Source organism: Pteropus medius, unplaced genomic scaffold, assembly GCF_902729225.1.
Source record: "Pteropus medius unplaced genomic scaffold, Ma_sr-lr_union100, whole genome shotgun sequence".
In the NCBI taxonomy this organism is placed as follows: domain Eukaryota; kingdom Metazoa; phylum Chordata; class Mammalia; order Chiroptera; family Pteropodidae; genus Pteropus; species Pteropus medius.
In genome coordinates this window covers 3702680-3724378 of record NW_024349519.1, presented here as the reverse complement: position 1 = coordinate 3724378, position 21699 = coordinate 3702680, and the positions used below count along the sequence as shown (strand labels likewise).

Below are 21699 nucleotides of genomic sequence, written 5' to 3'. Positions count from 1 at the left end.
TCACCACCATAAATGGATTCCTGAAGTACAGTATCTGATATATCAGCAAGAGTCATTATATTAAAACATGTTGTTGCCCAAGTGTTTAGACTTCTGCTTTTGATATGGTAGACTAGACACTGTGAGGGGCCATCTCACTACAAAACATTTAGAAGTAGCTTAAAACATTTCCTTTGCGTTTTTGAGCTCACTAAAAGGGAGGAGAATATACAAAAAGGGGAAAACAGGTGATGGGCCAAAATAGAGTAGTAGACAGTGAGCACCCCTGAGATTCACGAGTGCTCTGAGGACAAGTGCTGTCATCATTGCCTCCATCTAAAAGCTCAAGGAGTCAAGGCTTGAGTCAGAAGCAAAGCAGAAAAGCTGAGCTTGAGACTCTTGGATTCGGCCAGGACCCCGAAAAGGGCTAACTGTGTCCCAGAGCAGGAGGAAATGCATATCTTTTCTGAAGAAAAGTGTCTTCAATTTGGATCCCAGGTTTTCTCAGATTTTGCGATAATCAAATATGAGCTTACAATCAAAGATCAACAATGACAGATAGGGGTAGGGGCAACATGAGTGAGATTCAGCCAGAAAAAAACAACTGATTTGGAACCTAAATAACTTCAAGAGTTTGAATTATCACATAAGGAATATAAATTGTATGTAAAAATGTTTAAACAAATAAACAATAGTCAAAACTGAGCACACAGTAAGAAACTAAAAATAGTTACAAGGCAATTTTGAAAAATAGAACTTTTAGAAATGAAAAATTAACATATGGATTAAACAGAAATTTGGACAAATCTGAGATTAGTGAATTGGAAGATGAATCTGAAAAAATTACCCCTCACACATCGCAGGGAGATAAGAAATTGGAAAGTCTGAAAAAGAGGTTGTGATATGTAAGACACAATAAAAAGGACTAATTTTCAAAAAAAAAATCGTACAAGAAAAAAGTGGGCAATGGAAGAGAGGTAACATTTGATGAGTTACTGGCTAAAAATTTTTCAAAATAAATGAAAGACATCTGTTCAGAGAGCAGGAAGCACACCAAAACAAAAATGTTAAGCAGAGCAGATAAAGAAATCCACACTTACACACATAATAAGGAAAATGCAGCACCCCAAAAATAAGATTTTAGAAGTAACCAGAGGAAGAAGACAGATGACTGAAAAAGAAAATTAAAAGTAGAATGAGAGTAGAGTTTTTAACAGCAACATGGAAGCCAGAAGAGTAGTATGGTATTTTCAAAATGCTAAAGAAGGTAACTGTAAACCTAGAATTATTAAACTTTGAGTAACTGAAAAATCTTTCCACGATGAAAACACCAGGCCTTATGGTTTTATGGGAGAGTGATACCAAACTTTATAGAACAGATTTTTTTCAATCTTATACAAACTCCTTCAGAGATCAGAAAAGAAAGGGAACTATTCTCCCACTCTTTTTCAATCCTAAAATAAGACAATAGAAAGGAAAAGTATAAGCCAATCTCACTCATTAGATAGATGCAAAAGTATTTTTTAAATGTGCAGACTGACTCTAGCAATATATTTTTAAAAGATGACATCATACCACATTGACTTTATCACAGTAATGCAAAGGTAGTATAACAGAAAATCCACATATCTGTAAATATTACTATCTCAGAAATAGATGGGGGGAAAAAAGCCCTCTCTTTCCTACAACATGACTTTTGCCTCTTTACTATGTAATTTCCATCATTCAAACACTCTGATCTCTCTCATCTCAAAATATCCTCCACCCTCACATTACCTAACTTATCAGAAGCATTTGACACAGCTCATCACCCTCTCCTCCTTGAAATTCCTCCTGCCCTGGCTCCCAAGAAAATACATGTTTTTTTGTTGTTGTTGTTTGCCTTTCCTCCTACCTCCCTAGGTGGTCTCAATTTCTTTGCCAGCCCCTTCCTTCTCTTCTCCTTAATGATCCTGGGGCCGATTCTTTGGTTGTCCGCTTTTCTCTCTAGTCACAGCCCTGGTGATCTCATTCAGTACATTGACTTTAAATGCCATCTACATGCCAATGACTCACAAATGGATAGCTCCAAAACACCTCTCTTCTGAACTCGCCCCATGAATCCAACTACTTACCTGAACTTTCTGCTTGGATATCGAACAGATATCTCGAATATACTGCCTCAAATTTCCATGTTTGCTTAAACTCACTTTCAGTGTTCTCCCCACCCTGCCCCAAATCTGTTCCATCCATAGTCAGTCTTCCCGTTCTCAACTGTGGCAGTTCCACCTCACCAGCTGCTCAGGACAGAACTCTTAGAATCTTGTTTTCTCTCCCCCGCTTGCCCTACGTCCAGTCCCGTTGGCTTTTTCATATATCTGACCACTTTTTACCAACTATTTCTACCACAGGTCACAGGCACCATCATTTCTTGCCTGAATTTGGGCAACAGTCTTCTAACTGGGCTTTCTGTTGTCTTCATGTCTCGAAGTAAAAGCCAAAGTCCTTACAATGACATACGAGGCCTTACGCTTCTAGCCACACTTTGTTACCTCTCTGATGCCACTTCTCCTTGCTCACATCACTCCAGCCTTGCCATTTCTGGACCACATCCTGCGAGCTTCCACTGTATAGACTTTGCCCTGGCTATTCCCGTTGCCCAGAATGTCTGTCCTCCTGATATCTGCCTGGCTGATGCTTTCACCTCAAAGTCTGTTCAATGAGGCATATCCAAGCTAATCCATCTAAAATTTATTTTAAATACACTTCTCACCATAATACAATAACTCTTACTCTGCTTTACTGTCTTCCCATAGTTCTTACCACTTTTTAACACCATATATAATTTGTTTTTAATTATCTTTATTGCATATTATCTCCATCCCCTTGCTAGATCGGGAATTTTTGAATGTTGAATAAATAGATGTTCAACCTCATTAGTCATCAAATAAATGCAAAGCAAGACCAAAGCGAAAGTTCATTTCTTAATAACTATGTTGGTTTTTTTTTTTTTTTAAAAGCCTGATAACAAGTGCTTGCAAGGCTGTAGAGCAACTGAAATGATCATATACCACTGGTAGGAGTGTAAGCTGGTATAACTGCCTTGGAAAATAATGTGTTGCTACCTGGTAAAATTGAACATTCATGTTCTCTTAATGTGCTTAAAAACCACCCCTTGTAAAACAGAATAGATTTTGTGGCAGCAGCACTCCTAGGTGCACATTCTTGAGAATCTCACAGATATGCTCCAGAGTCCAAGGGCAAGACCATTCCCATCATCATTGCGTCTAATACAAAAACTAGGAACAAGCCCAATACCTTTTGTTAGGGGAATAAATGATAATGTATTCAAACAGTGGAATGTTATACAGAAGTGAAAATAAATAGACCACAGTTATGCACAATAACCTTGATAAATCTTAGAAACTAGTTCTGAATAAAAAAATTTTTTTCAAAACAACGTATATTGTTTATAAAGCTTATATACTATAAGCTTTCTAAAGTTCAAATCAAACAAGACTACTAAACATTATTTGGGGATATATATATATTTTAACAATTTTTTCAAAAGTAAAAGAAAATCACATAATTGCACCGATGAGCATGTTTGCCTTTGGGGAAGAGGCTTGGGAATGAGATAGGAAAGGAGCACACAAAAAACTACAGCATTGGCAGTGTCATGGTGAGTATTATAGATATTAGGTATATTTTTTCCCTACATATCAAATACTGTTCTTGAAATATATAAAGTAATAAAACGTAGCTCCTTGGCAGAGCCATATCATGGTGGGAGAGATTGGATGTACACGTAGAATGCCCACACTTTGTCCAGATATACTGCCACAATGACCAGCAAAAATAAATGAAACGAATTGTTTTCCCCTCCATGTCTTTTTGATTGACTTTTTTCTTCTTCTCTCCTTCAGCATGTCATCTACTCTGTGAAATTTTTCATTTCCTATGCGATTCCAGACGTATCAAAAAGCACGAAGAGCAAGATCAAGAGAGAAAAATATTTAACCCAAAAGCTTCTTCATGAGAATCACCTCAAAGATATGACAAAAACTATGGAGGTCATATCTGAGAGGATGGTAGAAGCAGTAGATAACAATTTACGACCAAAATCAGAATAAGAGCTTTATGTTCTGAGAAGCACTTTAGAGAATTTAGCTCTGTCAAAAAATATTATGAATCTCTAATGAGAATGTTTAAGGTCAGTCACTTTTTGGCAAATATGAGTGTTAACTATTGCCATTTTCATGTAGATTATTTTTCGGTTTCAGCTAGTGATGCAGGAACTAGAAAATGTAAAATTTAGATCAAGAAGAACATAAAACTAATCACCTGGAAAACCTGAAACCTTACCTTTGATAAATTGGAATTTCACTATCACAGAAAAAGTCTCTTAATGTGCTTAAAAACCGCCCCTTCTAAAGCATGATGGATTTTTTTTTCCTCCCATTTGATTGAGTTCATTCATTTCTGTTCTCAAGCACATGGTCTTTATTTTTAAGTAGTGTTTCAGTTCTTTGCTTTGCCAAATTGTTCCAGAGTTGTCTTTCCCTTACAGCGTCATCATTAAAGACAAAACATTATAGCTTTTGCATGGTTAAACATTGCTAACTCAGAACTCAGTTTGAATGCTGGATTAAGTGGCAAATAGACTGAAGAATTCACGATATTGAGGTGTATTATCACAGCTCTACAGAAAAGGAAACCTCAGTTAACAGGAAATAGTTTGTCTTCATTCTGGCTTATCTTTCCATCTCAAAGAAATACTCTTAATGGATTGGAATAAAAATCCCAAGGAACTGAAGCATAATTGTGCTAATCCACAGCGACACCTTTTATCTTCTAGGAGCAGTCCTAGAATGTTCTGTGCCTAATCAATGTTGAATGCTTTGCAACTCTCAAGGGAATATCGTGAAAAAAGCAAAGTTACAGATTCAAATAGAACTGTAACTCCTATTGATCAAGTAAATTAATTTACCTCTTCTAAAGAGGTGTAGTTTCTTGAAAAAAAAAATGAAAGTGATTAACATTACATTTCTATCAACGTAATGGCCTGGAGAGGATAAAGCTCATCCACTTCCTACCAGTTGCCCTTTATTCATTAGCTACAGGAAGAACAGTATTACAAATCATGAGCACCATCGCCAGTGGCTCACTATATGGCCATCGTGACATGACTGACGTGCACAGTGAAGAGAACGCCAAGTGCCCCAGCCTTGAGCCTCATTGAGTTCCTGTGTAGGGGGCGCCTTTTGGCATGGATTCTGCATGTCCAAGCGATTAGCATACCAAAGCATCAGCCACAGGTAACTCCTTGCACCCTCCATTCTCCTGTGCCCAGCCCAGTAACTCGTTTCTAACCGCATCTTTGCACCAGTGGATTTGTGGGGAAGGAGAGGGAGAGACCCAGGTTATTCCCAATCAGGAAAAGAGACTTTGGATTTGATTTGAGTTTCTAGCCTCCCTAAGGCCAATCAGGCATTAAGATAAGAAAAGGAAATGGTTTGGTCACAAATCCTGCCATCAGCTGGAGGTATCTTCCTGCTAAATTCCTGCACTATGCATATCTTGCCCTCGATTTGTTCAGCTCAGCAGTCTTTACAGCGCTTTACTGCCTTTCAGGTGCTAGAGCCTCCAGTAAGCACTGGAGACGACACAGGTCTGTACCCCTCACCCTTGACTGGTAATAGGGCAGTGCTGGGTGCAGGAGAGGAGGTCTGGCACCAGGATCTTGCTAAATGGGCCACCACCCACTGGGATGCTGCTAAATGCCCAGGTGCAACAGGAGCCAAGCCACTCAGAACCCACTCAGCAGTAAAGGAAAAGGAAACATGTTTAGTGAGCAGATTTAGAGGCCTATTATAATAGAGTAGCCTAACTCCAGGTCACAATTCTAAATGTTTGCCACAAATAGTAAAAGAAAAAAAACAGTATGTGTGTTAGATTCATCAAAGCAATATCTGGACTTTTGAGTTGTCCCAGTGGATCAGAGACAACATTTTACTACCTTTCTTGGTAATGCTAACGAGGATCAGAAAGTGCTTGCAACAGTCTATGTGAGGTCTGACTGCACTGGGAATGAGAAGTGAATTTCTTCCCAGTGGGGAAACCCTTTTTTATTCTGCGGAGCCTAGACACGGGTGCCACTCTTCCCTGCCCCGCTCACCTGTGCTACTGTTCTTGGAAGTGATGTCGCCACCTCTCATATTACCTCTTCTCTTTTCTGAACTGTATGATTATCTCCTACTATTGGATTTGGCAATTACTCAGTGCTTATAGAAGCATAGAAAAGGAAATGTTTGCCTTATCTCCTTGTATATAAGATATGACTTTAAAAGAATTGTGCATTTATGTTTTCATAAATCATCTTCCATAAATTGCCTTCCTGGTCTAGGATGTGCTTCTGTGAAGAGGCAGGAAAAAACCCTCTACCTTTTTAAAGGCAGCAGACATGATGTATGACACTGCCAGTGTTTGCCAAACAGCTAAGATGTAGTCGGGACCCAGGGTCACCCATGACACTGACAGTGTTAATGTAAGTCTAGCGCTGACTTGATGGTGAAGGAAAATGTGGGGCTGTCTGCGGCAGTCATGGACTGGATCTGTAAATGTACCCAGAGGCAGCGCCCCTGGAAAAATGGATGGGTGTCGCAGTGGACCTGTGAAGGGAAAATCTGGCCCCAGACCTGCCCAGTGTTAACCACTAGAGAAATTTTCGTTTTGTATCCTTTTGGTAATGCCTGTGAATTTTAATGGATTGAAGCATTAGACCAAAATACTCAGGGGATTTTTCTTTAAATATCCCTCAGCTATTTTAGTTATGTCAATAGAAAGGGAAGGCTGTCATTTTTGTTTGAAAACTAAATAAGTCCATCTTATAAACTGTCACCAAAGTCCTCCCTTTTAATTGCACCTGCGTCTTGAATTTCAGAAAACATTAATTCACAATAGGGGGACAGAATGTGCTCTGTTCTTGAAACATTTCTTGTACCATTTTGTCATGTTTGTATTATATTTTAAGATGTTTGAAAAATCTAAATGTATGAGTAGCTTAACTAAAGTAGAACTAAAATATTCATAAACATTCATACACTGTGGCATAAAATGTAAAGTTTGTAATGTTTTGAGATTTCTGTGCATTTTAATATCCTTTTATAATTATGTGCATTTTAATAAAATTATTTAAAAAATAATACTGTGGTTACTCTATTTAATGGTCTTAAATTTTTTAAGAAAGAGCAAATATATACCTGCTATTTACCAGTTATGTATAAATCAGGTAACAAATGTTCACTTTCATATAGATTATATCTAAAATTATGTTTTTTCACAGCCTACACTTACTTTGAAACGTGGTTTTTCTGGGACAGATTGAGGGTGGGGATTCAGCCAGAGCTGCTGTGTACAGTTGTGATTGAGCCCTACACAGGGCGTCAAGCCTGGAGACCAGGTGGAAGATGAAAACTAGTTCCCCTCTGCTCACCAGGCCAGGTGCTCCAGTGTCCAGCTGCATCAGCTAGGAGGAGGAAGTGTTAAATTGCATAAAGATGGCTTCTACTAGCTATAAACCATGATTGCAGAGGCAACGTCACCCAGAAAGGGCAAGTCTCTAGGAGTCACAGGAAGGCTGTCTGGACCTGCCATGGCCCTGGGTGCAGAAAGGAGAAATTATGGAGATTATAGAATAGAAAAGAAAATCTCATTACAAAAAATTCAACTTTTTTTTATCCTGGACAACCTAAAATTCAAATTTTAACTTATTCTATCCTTTGATTTTTTTGAACCAGCTTAAATCTCATTAGGCTTCCAATCACACTATAACTCGGATATAGTCCATACCTGGACCAATAGGAAGAAGCCTTTTCTGATCCTTAAATAATGCTCTTGGGACCGGTACGAATAATGTTATTCTTCCCTTACGCATTTTAAGTACAGCAAAGGAACAACTAGAAGTTCACTTCCAAGTACCCCCTTCTATTTGGGGGCAGTGATGAGATCTTAAATACAGATGTTCTCTCCCCTTTGTCCATGGTTTTATTTTCCATGGTTTGTTACCTGTGGTCCAAAAGTATTAAATGGAAAATTCCAGAAAGAATTCATAAGATTCAAGTTGAATTCTGAGTAGCGTGATGAAATCTCATCCCGCCCGGGACATGAGACACCCCTTTATCCAATGTCTCTACACTGTCCATGCCACCCGCCCATTACTCACTTAGTAGCCATCTAGGTTATCAGATTTGTCACAGTATCACAGTGCTGTGTTCAAGTAACCTTTGTTTTACTTAACAATCGCCCCAAAACACAGAGGAGTGATGGCGAAATTCGGATATGCCAAAGAAAAGCCTTAAAAGTGCTTCCTGTAAGTGAAAAGGTGAAAGTTCTCAAGGAAAAAAAAAATTTGTATGCTGAGGTTGCTAATACCTATGGTAAGAACTAATCATCTAGCCATGAAATTGTGAAGGAAAAAGAAATTGTGCTAGTTTGCTGAGAGAGACTACATTCACATAACTAGTTACAGTATAATTGTTCTATTTTATTATTGTTAATCTCTTACTGTGCCTAATTTATAAGTTAAACTTTATCATGGATGTATAGGAAAAAAATATGTATGTATAGGAAAAAAAACATTGTATAAGTAGGATTCGTACCCTCTGAGGTTTCGGGCATCCACTGTGAGTCTTGGAACTTATCCCCCGTGGAAAAGGGGAGACAACTGTAGTTGGTAGTTATCTGAGCCCCACCTGGCACATGCCAGATGTTTACTTACACATCTCACTGTCAGTATGATGTTTTTGTAGAGAAGTTTTAAGTAGATTTTTTTTAAAGGACTATAAAAGAAGCATATGATTATAAAAGAAATGCAACCAAGCTGTACAAAAAGGCTTTACAGGAAACCTAAGTCCTACTGTCACCCCAGCCCAGCCCATTTCACCCCCCAGAGGTCCGAGGAAGTACAAATTGGGAGCCATCTCTTTGTCCCAAAGAGACCCCAGAGATTCGCTTTAGTTTTTCAAAATCATATTTAGTGTATTAAAGTTGCAGATCAGCTACTCCTATCCTTAAGCTCTTAAGTTCAGCCCAAATCCTCTTCTTTTCATAAACTTAGCAAATGTTATCACCTTTTAAGGAAACTTTGTTTCCACTTGCAAACTTAATGAAAAGCTTTAAAATATCTGAAATAGCAATTATAAATTTAGTCTATTCCATTTCCTTTTTAAGTACTCCAGTTTTTCCAACTACGGCCAAGAGGCTGCAAGTAGAGGGACTGCTAACTCTCCTGCTCTGCTTAGAGAATACCTTTCACAAAGCCATTTAGCTCATGGTCTCCCTTGTCACCCTTTGTGGCTGGGAGACTGATTAAGCAAGTGGGCAATGATCAGACTATACATAAAAATAGAACTCTGACCCACAACCTGCAGCAACCAACCCAGGAAACCAACCCTTTATGTACAATAGACTGTTTTATCTGTGGTGACAGTCCTGAAAGCGAAAAAATAACCTCTGTGACAATCAGCCCCAAAGGCCAAAACTTGATTAATTCTGACGGCTTTCCTGATTTTTGTCCCTACTTCCAACTTAAGACCAAACAGAGAAAGCCAGCTATGCATCCCTAACCAATTTCATAAGACATTTCACTTCTAGCTAGCCCACCCACAGCTTCCCCATGTCAACACCCTCCAATCGGCACACCTGAAACCTTACTTTTTCTTCACTGTAAGTTTTCTCACTTCTACTGCCTCTGAGTCTCTGCCAAAATGCAATTGATGATAGCTGACTTCCTTGCTATAGGGAGCTTGGAATAAATAGCGTTTGTGTGTTCTCATTTGGTTGGTCTTCATTTATTTCACATTACTATCTGATACAAGGTGGAGGAGGTTTGCTGGGTAGGTAGGACAAACATTGGGAAGTGTTACTTTGGCTGACTCCTGCCCCTGAGTCACACTAGAATCGAAGGGGAGAGGGTTGGAAACCTATGGCTGATGAATCTTCTGGAAGTGTAGGTTGGACTGCCAGAAGTGGTGAATTTAGCACAGAATTTGCCTTTGATAGGCAATGGAGAACCTATGAAAGACCAAAAGGGAAAACTGGAAGCAAAAATCTCGTCTTTATCCCTGGTAAAGACTCATTTCCTTTCTGTCTACACTCTCACTCCTCTGAGATGCTCAGAAGGTACCTGGGTACCTTCAGATTCAAGAAGGAGATTGATACTAGTTCTCACAATAGGGAGGCCACTTTGCAACCTTACTGAGGTGAGGGAAAGAAGAGAGTTTATCCCACCTCAGAGCCTTCATGTTACATGGGGCATTCAAGCATAATTTGGAGGGAAAACAATCATGGGATAACCAGCTGTGGCCACAACTATTTCATTTTTGGGGGGGAGATGTGTTTCTTTGGTTACGAAACAGATTTTGTAAATGTTCTTAAAGGACCAGCATTTCCGTTTCCTACCAGAAAACAACATAGGTAGCCCTTAAAAACCCCTTGCCTCGTTTCCTAAAACTGTTTAACACATAGGATCTTTTGCAATGCTGGAGTGATTTTATTTTATTTTTGTCATTTAACCTATTGGAAGGGATCCCCAAGATCCCTGGCCCTACCTTTCTTTTCTCATTCACTCGTCTGGGTGCCTTGCCATGATCACACCCAGTTCCTGCCAATGAGAACCACTCCACAGGAGAACTCTAAAGTAAGTAGATTGTGATCCCTAATATTGTTCAGCATGAATAAACACAATTATGATTACAAAATACCCTACCTTTACTTTCTCTTCAGTGTTGCTTGTGGTGATGCATAGTGATAGGTCTCTATTAATGATGGGAAAACCATGGAGTGGCCTGCTCTGGGTGTAGAATGATCTGTAAACGCTGATGGCACCAAAATTCAAGGGCTGGCCTCACCAGTGGGCCTTTCCTCCTCTACTTTATTTTTAAACAGACCAAATTTTACCTTCAAGTATATTAGGTCCTTTGGAACAATCAGTATCCACTATCCCAGAGCTCTAGCTTCAACATCAAAATTGTAGAGCAACTCTTTCTTAAAGACTGGCTAGAGAAGGAAGATAGGAAGCAATCTAAAGAGACCAGAATAATAAAGACAATCCGGAAAAAGAGTGAATCTATCAGAAGATCCAGAGTAGTGGGAAATTCCAGGTCCCTCGTTTTTGCTCTGAGAAAGCCCCTGAGTATAACTACCAAAACATACTCCATTTAGGTTGAACCTCAAAATAATTACAAGCAAACATGTAAGGAGCAGCTCCCAGGAAGTTGTCTCAATTTCCCTTTTTATTGATGACGATGGATCAGATACAACCCCAGGAGCCTCACTGGGGCCCAGAGAAAATTATGATGTTAATACTTGCCTTTCACTAATAACGAGGTGAGGTAATATGTTTTGGGGACTTCTTTAACTTCCTTTGCAAGGGTAAATCACGTCATTACCTTCCTTGTTTTAATCTAGGAGATTGCACTGAAAACCTAGAATAAAATTTTTCCCAGATAATGTTCTTCTATGTCACCTTTTAAAGTTCTATCACCTGTTAAATGTGAATGGTATAATCCCTAACACCCGATGACAGCATTCCACAGGAGAAAGGAACATATCTTGGCACATCTCTTTGGGGCTCTCTTCCTGGGTTTTCCTGAGTTCATCCACCCTGATAATACAACAATATCATCATTTTCTAAATCTTGTCTTAACATCTCCATTCATTCACGGCCACCTCATTACTTAAAATTAGTTCCCCTGCTTTCTGCCAGCTGTTGCTCTTAAAGGTAAGAAAGACAGAACACCAGCATTCTGCTCACAAAACACTCCTCAACTCTGCAGCCCATGGAAATAATCTGGATGATGCGTCTGTTATAAACATCTCGTTTCTTCTGCCCTCCATTTTCTTAGGAACTCTCAGGTCATGCTATACCATTCAAACTAAACCAAATCTCTGTATTCTGTGAATCGGGGCCCGGAACAAATGTAATTCTCGTCCCTCCTGACCAGCCTACATACTGTAAATGATAAGAGAAAGGAACAGAAACTTTGCCTGGGGTACAGAGCGAGGATTTTAATCTATTTATCTAAGTATCTCAAGAATATAGTTGGCCTCACCAAAAATATATCTTGTTTTAATTAGAGTCCACAAGTACATTTAGAATATAACAGAAAGTCACTGGAAAAAAAAATGTGGGCAATGTATAGGTAAAAGACAGTGTTGATGGTTAGTTTACTGGGGTTCCAGGCAGTCTGGGATATGGGAAAGCAAATAAGATTCAGAAATAGGAGACCTTGGTTCAAGTCCTGAACCTGCCAGTGATTGGCCTCATATCCTTTAGCAAGCTGAGACAGAATAAAAATAGACAATGTCCAGACCATATATGTGAATAAAACTCTGACCCACAACCTGTGCCATCCTGCCCAGAAAACCAGCCCTTTACAATAATTAGACCAGGAAACCGACCTGCTGTCAGTCAGACTTGTAAGAAGTCAGATTACTACCTCTAGTGACAGTCTAGGAAGCCAAATGATAATCAGCTCCAAATGGCCAGGACTTGATTAATAATTGACTTATTTTCCCTAATTGTTTTCCCTGATTCCAACTTAGGACCACCCAGAGAAAACCAAATATGCACCCCTAATCAGTCACATAGGACACCCCACTTCTCCTTAGCCTGCCTCCAGCTTCTCCATGCCAACAGCCTCCAACCACGGCACACCTGAAACCTTCCCTTTTTTCACTATAAAGCTTTCTCGCTTCTTCCTTCCTTTAAGTCTCTGCCAAAAAGCATGTGATGGTAGCTGACTCCTTTGCTACACTAAGCTCAGAATAGTCTCTGCTTGTTCTCCCTTGGTTGATCTTTGCTTATTTCCACAAAGTTATTTAACCTTGCTAGGCTCCAGCTTCCTAATCCATAAAATAGAACTAAATAGTTCCCACCATGCTACATCATTTTTAAGTCCCTAACGTCTGTGCCAGGAAGTAGAAGAAACCACGGGATGAACATGAGCCATCCTCTTAGAAGTGAGTATTTCAATGATTAGGAAGGAAATGACCAACATAAAACACATGCATATATATATAAATAAAATGGAACTGAATGTAAAATGTGAATATAAAAGAACAATACTTAGGGTGGAAAAGTCTAAGAAATATTGACATATGTAGGAAACGCCTTGTCAGCCATGAGATTCTAGAACAGTGGTTCTCAAATTGTGGTCTAAGTTTCCCCCGAAAGGCCTGAGACCTTTTCAGGAGGTCCACAAAAGCAAAACTACTTTCTTACTAATAGGAAGACATGATCTGCCTTTTTCATTCTTTCCCTCTCAAATGTGCAGTAGAGTTTCCAGAGGCTACATAATATTGGATATGGCCACAGATTAAACAAAGAAACAAGTTATCAGCATCCAGCTGTTTTCTATTAAGCCAGACATTAGAAACAAAACAATGCACTCTTCTAACATTTTAAAAATGTTAAAACATTAACATTTTCATTAAAACATTTTGTGTTTCACATGCAATGGATTTTAAATTAAGTAAATTTTTAAACATCTCAGTTTTAGTTTCTATTATACTAAATATTGTAAATATGATTCATATAAACAAAAGTGTTTTGGGGGATTCTTAGTACTTTAAGAGTATAAAGGGGTTTGGTGACCAAAAACCATGAGAACCACTATTTGTAATAAAAATTTGAGCCAGAGCCAACCAAGGCATTCACATTTGATTTGGACGATGAAACTCAAGTGGCAGGAAAAAACAATGTACCCTTTCCACTCTGAATGCACATGAAATCCACCTTCTGCTAAATGTCAATGACCTCTATTGAAACTCAGGCTCCAACCCAAGGGTTGCATTGGCACTTATTCTCAGATGAGCCCCTCATCTCTGCCTGATGCCTGCTGAGCTCTGGGTGTTCTACATTTCCCAGCTATTTGTCCTGGGCTGCATAGGTTGATGAGCCCTGCTGCAGTTTCTTTTGTGAATCCTGCCACATTCAACACATATTTGTATATATATTTTGGATTCCGGGCTCTGTTTCATTTGGAAATCTTGGGGTGCCAAAGGAGGAAATGTGACCGGCAATATTAGTGGACTAGCATGCAAAAAGTGGTCAGAACTACTGTTCTGGTACCATTTAGAAGCCCAGTGCAAAAACGTGGTTGTACATTGATCCTGTAAGATATAATAGGTGGGAAACAATCCCATTAAAGATATTTCCTTCAAACGAGAAGGGCAGTGTATGTATTCACTATTGTATCCATAGCAGACTCATAACAGAGTAGCTGTTCAATAATATAGTTGGCCTCACCAACTATATTCATTCATTCAAAGAATGAATTATTGAATAAATGAATGCCTCTAAGGGAGTTAGGAAGCATACCCAAGAAAGTAGAATAGGTTACAATGGAAATGACAGTTGATTGCTGTCATTTCCAAATCAAGATGAGTAAAGCTAGAAGTGTGTTTTAGTATAATGGCTGATTAGTCAAAAGTCCTGGTTGTGAGCTGTGAGGAAGTGTGCCCTGTGTACCTTTACTATAGACGCTGCTATAGTCCAGTCATCATTGACAGCTCTCTGCTGGCTGCCAACCACCAGCCCACCATATGCAGCTATAATAGCCTTCTGAGGTGGGATGACACCAATGATTTTGTTACACGACATATAGAGGCCAATGAAAAGATGAACAGAGTGGATCTGGGGCTCTGAAGTGCTCAATCCCCGTATCTGAATGGCGCACTGAACTAACTTCTGAACTTATCTGCTGTGTGGGTCTCAATTGAAGACCGTCCCAAATAGGAGGCAGATTAAGTAAGGCTATCATGATATTGATGTCCTGTTCCTCCTCATCCATAAGAAAATGGTAAAAGAGTTTATCTGGGCACATGAGCATTTGAATTTAGGCTTTTAAACAAACACTCAAAGATAAATGCTGGCTCTCATTTTCACTCGGCCTACCTGGAAACAATAAGCACCAGGGTATGTAATATATAATTTGACTGCCATATTTGACATAGGTTTGTCTATGAAATTGACTTTTAAAAGAACTTTTGACTTTGTTGACTCACTCTGTATTTTATATTCAACATATTTTATTCTTTGCTATTTTCTTAGGTTTATTCTATATTCTTCTCTACCTAATTTATTAAGCTAGGTTCATTCAACAATTCGGTCAACAAATATTTGTGTGGCTATTGTGTAACAGGCATTGTTTTACATACTGAAGATAGAATAGTATTGCTTGGCTCATTAATTTTCTAATATTGGCTTGTAAGACCATAAATTTCCCTCTAAATCCCATTTTAGCTATAATCTAAAAGGTTTTATATGTAGAGTTTTTGCTGTTATAGTTGTTATTAAATTCTAAGTATTTTATCTGTTTTGATTTGCTTTTTAATCTGACATGCCTGTATGCCATTTTCATTTTTCAAGGTAGTTTGAGTTTAACTTTTTTACTAATAGATATATTGTTGTGAGATTTGAAATTTAAAACAGCTTCGTTATATAATCAAGTCTGACCTTAATTGCATTATGGCAAGAAAAGTTTCTGTACATTGTAATACTTATTTTTTGACACTTGTTGAAACCTGATTTTTGAACTGGTATATAACCTGTTTTTGTAAATATTCCATGAGTGTTTAAGAATTTATTTCTCAAATGATGTCAGCAAGATGGAAGAACAGGAAGCTCCAAGCCCTTGTTCTCCTCCTGGAAACGTCAAGTAAACAACAGACTGAATGCTCTGGAAACTGGTCAAGGGCCTGCAGCAACCAACTGAACACCTAAATCAAGAAAGCCACACTCAAAATGGCAGGAAATTTTGAGGGGTTTTGCTCAAACTTGCCCTTCCCCTTCTCCAACATGATATGACATGATGTGGAAGAGGTACCCAATTCCAGTTTTCCTCCCACTGGGTGAAAGGAAAAGGAAAAATATTTGCAACATTCTGGCCGGTCAACTGCCCAAGAGACTAGTTGCAGTCTCACTCGACCCAGAGCTCAGATGAGAATGGCAGCATGGTTTTGGATATTAGGTTGAAAGCCATGGGTGGTAGTGTTGGGCACCTGGGCATGTGAACAAGGGGGGCTGCAGACCACGAATATTTGGAGACAAAAGAATACAGTAGAGCATCTAGGGCCCTAAGCAGCAGCAGGGATGAGACTCAGAGAAATTAAGACATTTAAAAGCAGCTGCGTATATAAGAATAATGAGAATAAAGCACACATACAGGCCCCCAAAAGACACACACCCAGAAAAGGCATAAGATTGCCTTAACCCTTCTCACTGGCCTGATTGGGGGATATCATCCCCCTTCTGGAGCTAGTCAGCAAAGACTGGAAGAAGTGTCTTTTTTTTTTAATGCCCAATTTTCAATAGAAGATCACAGGGCATACAAAGAAACAGGGAGGTGACCTCACCAAGATGGTAACATAGGAGAACTCAGCCTCCATCCCCTCAAGTCAACAAAGACCAGCAACTACACAGCTACCTGTGGACAAAACCAGCTCTGGTAGATCTCTGAAGTCCACTTCAGAAACTTTAACACCACAATAGAATAAATTTAAGAATAACTGCACAAAAAGAGAAAAAAATATAGCTTCATTTTGCCTGCATCATCTCATCCCCCAAGCCAGTATTGCTTAGTGCCAAGAGGGAATTTCACAGCTAGAAAGAGTTCCCCTCACTGGGAAAGAGAGAGTAGGGTAAGTGGGCAGCTTTCACAGCCTTTTGAGGCACCACAGGAAGGACTTACTTTGGTTTCACCCCACACAGATTGGCAAAGCTAGGATGTACAGAGACAGCTAGGAACAAGGAAGAGAAGCAGAGGCTATCAGTAGAAGCCACACAACAGCAGCAATCACAATTCACAGTGACTTGCTCTACAAATAAACCGAACAGCTTTCACCACTGAAGAAGGAACCTACAGCCAGCATAGCTTCTGTGGCACTCCTGCAAATCTTCCCAGCTTTCACTCCACAGGTATTTGTATTCACTGATACCAGCCAGCTGAGTCCTTCCCTGCTCCATAACACGAACCCCCACCAGCCAGAGCTCAGAAAGAGCACTGGAAGCCAACCCAGTACTCTGTGGCTGCTATAGTGCCAGAATTCAGCCTAGATCCCCAAAACTTACCCCTATCACCATGCACATACTCCAGGTGTGCACCTGCACACTACCAGCTTGATACATATCCCTGGCCTCTACTGCAGTGCATAAGTCCAAGGGGAGATTGTACTGCCATGTGAAAGCACACAGATAGTCAGGGTAATACAGGTGCCAATAAGCCTGTAGTTGGCCCTGGCCCTTGATACCTGCTCTGGCTGCCACTATGTGTGTGTCTGTAACCTGCCCCTGACACCACACAGACACCTACAGCTGGTCCGTGCATCTAAGTGTGTGCACACCACTGACTTCAGCCACCACTGCTTCCTGCTTTGGTTGCTAGCCACTGTACATGAAAGCACCACTGAGGACTCCATCAGCCCTTGCACCCACTGCTGACCACCCAGTGCTTACCAAAGATGACAAATATTGATGCTATGGAACCCTGCAGCTGTAGACTCCAGGAGTTTGAGCCAAATAGACATCAAGACTCCCTGGACCCAGTGTCACCAAACATTCCAGCATTTGGCACCCTGCCCCACTAGACTTGGGATCATAGTACATTACAGTGTGTCCCAACCTGCAGGTGAAAATATTCCCTTACCTAAGTCAGTCCATAAAGTCTAGAAGAAGTGACTACATTTTCAATATACAGATAGATACCTATGCAAGGCTACAGAGATCACAAAGAATCAGGGGGAAAATACATCACTAAAAGAATACAGTAAATCTCTAGTAACTGGCCCCAAATAAGTGGAGATCCAGGAAATGCCCAACAATGAATTCGAAATCATTCTTCTAAAGATGCTCAGAAAGACACAAGAGAACACAAACAATTTTAATGATATCAGGAAAATAATACAAGAACAAAATGAGAAGAGATAGTAAACATCTTTTTTTTTTTTTAAAAAAAAAAAAAGGACCAATGAGAAATTTTGGCGCTAAAGAATACAATGACTTAACTGAAGAATTCAATCCAGATCTTCAACGACGGACTTGGGCAAGCAGCAAAAAGGATAAATGAACTTTAATACAGATTAATTAAAATTATCCTAGTAAGAAGAGCAAAAAGAAAAAATAATGAAAAAGGTTAAGAAAGCCTATGTAATCTTTTGGATACCACCTAAAGAACTGGTCAGAGAATTATTAGAGTTCCAGAAGAAGAGAGGAATAAAAAGATAGAACCTATTAAAAGCAATAATGGCTGAGAACTTCCCAAAGCTGGAGAGAGATTTAGATTTCCAAATACATAAAGCTCATAGGTGACCAAACAAAATCAACTTAAAGAAATCCTCTTCAAGACACACTGTAACAGAACTGTCAAAAGTCAGAGAAAAAGAATATTAAAAGCAACAAGAGAAAAAGACCTTGTAACTTTCAAGGGAACCTCAATAAGGGTATCAGAAGATTTCTCAACAGAAACTTTACAGACCAAAGGATGATAAATTCAAAATACTGAAGAAAAAAAAAATGGCAATCAAGAATACTTTACCCAGCAAAGTTGTCCTTCAGAAATGAAGGAAAAATAAAGACTTTCAGAGACAAGCAAAAGCAGAGGGAATTTATCACCACCATTAGACCTGCCTTACAAGAAATTCTGAAAGGAATTCAAGATGAAATGAAATTATACTGAATAGTAACACAAAAACATATGAAAATATACAATGCACTGGTAAAGGTAAGTATAGAGTCAGATTCTGAATACCTTAATATTGTAATATGGTGGAGTATTAATTAATCACTTAACTCTAGTATAAAGGTTATAAGATAAGATCATTAAAAGTAACTATAGCTACAATAATTAATAGATATACAATATAAAAAGGTAAATTGTGACATAAAAAACATAAAAGAAGGGAAAGTAAAAGGGTTTTATGTGTGATTGAAGTTGTTGTTAATGTAAAATAAACTTATATCACACAATGTTTTATGTAAGACATATAGTAACCACAAAGCAGAAACCTACAGTAGATTCACAAAATATTTTTTAAAAGAAAATCAAAGCATATCACCACAGAAAATTATCAATTCAAAAAGGAAGGCAGTAAGAAAGGAAGAAACACATAAGCTAAAAAATAACCAAAGAACAATAAGATGGAATTAACAAGTCTTTACCTATCAATAATTAAATACAAATGCAATTAATTATTCAAAAGACTTAGAGTGATTGGCTGGATAAAAAAATCAAGACCCAGGTATATGTTACAAGAGATGCACTTCAGTTTTAAAGACACACACAGGCTCAAAGTGAAGGGATAGAAAAAGATATACCATACAAGTGGAAACCAAAAGAGAGGATGGGTAAATAAAATTATATCAGACAAAACAGACTATAAGACAAAAACAGTAATAAGAGACAAAGAAGGTCATTATAAAATGATAATGGGGTCAACTCACTGAAAAGTTGTAACAATTATAAATATATATACACACAATCCCAGAACACCTAAATATATTAAGCACATATTAACAGATCTGAAGAAAGAGATAAACAATACAAAAATGGTAGACTTCAATAGTACATTTTCAATAATGAACAGATCATCCAGACAGAAAATCAAGAAAGAAACATTGGACTTGAACCATATTTTAGATCATATGGAACTAACAAATACAGAACATTCCATCCAATAGCAGCAGAATACACGTTTTTCTCAGGTGCACATAAAACATTATCTAGAACATATCATATGATAGGTCACAAAACAATTCTTATCAAACTCAAGATTGAAGTCATACCGAGTATCTTTTCTACCACAATGAAATGAAGCTAGCAATCAAAAATAAGAGAAAATCTGGAAAAATCACCAATAAGTGGACGTTAAACAACACACTCCTAAACAATCAATAGGTCAAAGAATAAAAAAAAATCCAAGTGTATCTTGAAACAAACAAATATGGAAGCACAACACACTCAAACCTATTGCATGGTGCAAAGCAATTCTAAGAGGGAGGTTTATAGTGATAAACGCCTATGCTAGAAAAAAAATCTCAAACAACCTAACTTCACACCTTAAGAAACTAGAAAAACGAAAACTATAGACTAATATCTCTCTTGAACACAGATGCAAAAATCCTGAATAAGATACTAGCGAATTGACTACAGCAACATGTTAAAAAAATTATACACCATGATCAAGTGGGCTTCATCTAAGGGACACAGGGTTGGTTTAACATATGCAAATCAATTAATGTGATACACCATGTAAACAAAATAAAGAACAAAAGTCATATGATCATATCAATAGATGCATAAAAAGCCTTCAACAAGATACAGCATCCAGTTAGGATTAAAACACTTAATAAAATGGGTATAGAAGGAAAGTACCTCAATATAATAAAGGTCATATATGACAAGCCCTCAGCTAACAGTATATTTAATGGTGAAAAAGGAAAAACCTTCCCTCTAAAATCAGGAACAAGACAAGGCTGTCCACTAACACCACAATCATTCATTATAATTTTGGAAGTCCTAGTGAAAGCCATCAGGCAAGAGAATGAAATAAAATGCATCCAAATAGAGAATGAAGAAATAAAATTGTCACTTTTTGCAGATGACATGATTCTCTATATAGAAAACCCTAGACTTCACTAAAGCATTAATAAATACAGTACAGTTTCAGGGTACAAAATCAATGTTCAAAAATCCGTAGTGTTTCTAAATGCTAATAATAAACTTTCTGAAAAAACAATTCCTTTTGCAATTGCAACAAAAAGAATAAAATACCTAGGAATAAGCCTAATGAAACATGTGAAGGACTTATACACTGAAAACTATAAGACGCTATTAAAAGAAATTGGAGAAGACACAAAGAAATGGAAAGATATTTCATGTTCTTGGATTGGAAGAATCAACATAGTTAAAATGATCTTATTATCTAAAGCATGATACAGATTTAATGCATTCCCGTCAAAACCCCATTGGCATTTTTTAATAGAACAAAAAAATCACCAGATTTGTATGAAAGCACAAGAAACCCAAAATAGCCAAAGTAATCCTGAGAAAAAAGAACAAACCCGAAGGTATCACTCTACCTGACATCAATTATACTACAAAGTGACAGTAATCAAAACGGCAAGGTATTGGCAGCAAAACAGACACATGGACCAGTGGAACAGAATCAAGAGTCCAGAAGTAAACCCCCACTTATATGGGCAAATAATTTTTGACAAAGGAGACAAAAATATACAACGGAGAAAGGAAAGCCTTTCAATATGTGGTACTGAGAAAATTAGAAAGTCGCATGCAAAAGAATGAAACTAGACTGCTGTTTATCACCATACACCAAAATTAACTCAAAATGGATCAAGGACCTGAATATAAGACCTGAAACAATAAAATGCATAGAAGAAAACATAGGTACTAAACTCATAAACCTTGGACTTAGAGAGGATTTTATGAATTTGACCTCAAAGGCAAGGGAAGTAAAAGCAAAAATAAATGAATGGAACTATATCAAACTAAAAAGCTTCTCTGCACAGCAAAAGAAATTGTCAACAAGTTGAAGAGACAATCATCTAAATGGGAGAATATATTTGCAAACAATGCCTCTGATAAAGGCCTAATATCCAAAAGATACAAAGAACTCATACAACTCAACAACAACAAAAATCCAATTAAAAAATGGGCAGAGGA

At 38.2% G+C, this 21699-nt stretch overlaps 1 protein-coding gene across 1 annotated transcript in view; it reads left to right on the top strand.

The window, feature by feature from the left end:
- The window catches only part of ANO6 (anoctamin 6), a 165410-nt gene extending 161319 nt beyond the window's left edge, over positions 1 to 4091 (top strand). The window contains 1 exon segment of the mRNA XM_039882240.1: positions 3885 to 4091. Within this exon segment, the coding sequence (XP_039738174.1) occupies positions 3885 to 4091 (207 nt within the window).
- Positions 4092 to 21699: the final 17608 nt, after the last annotated feature.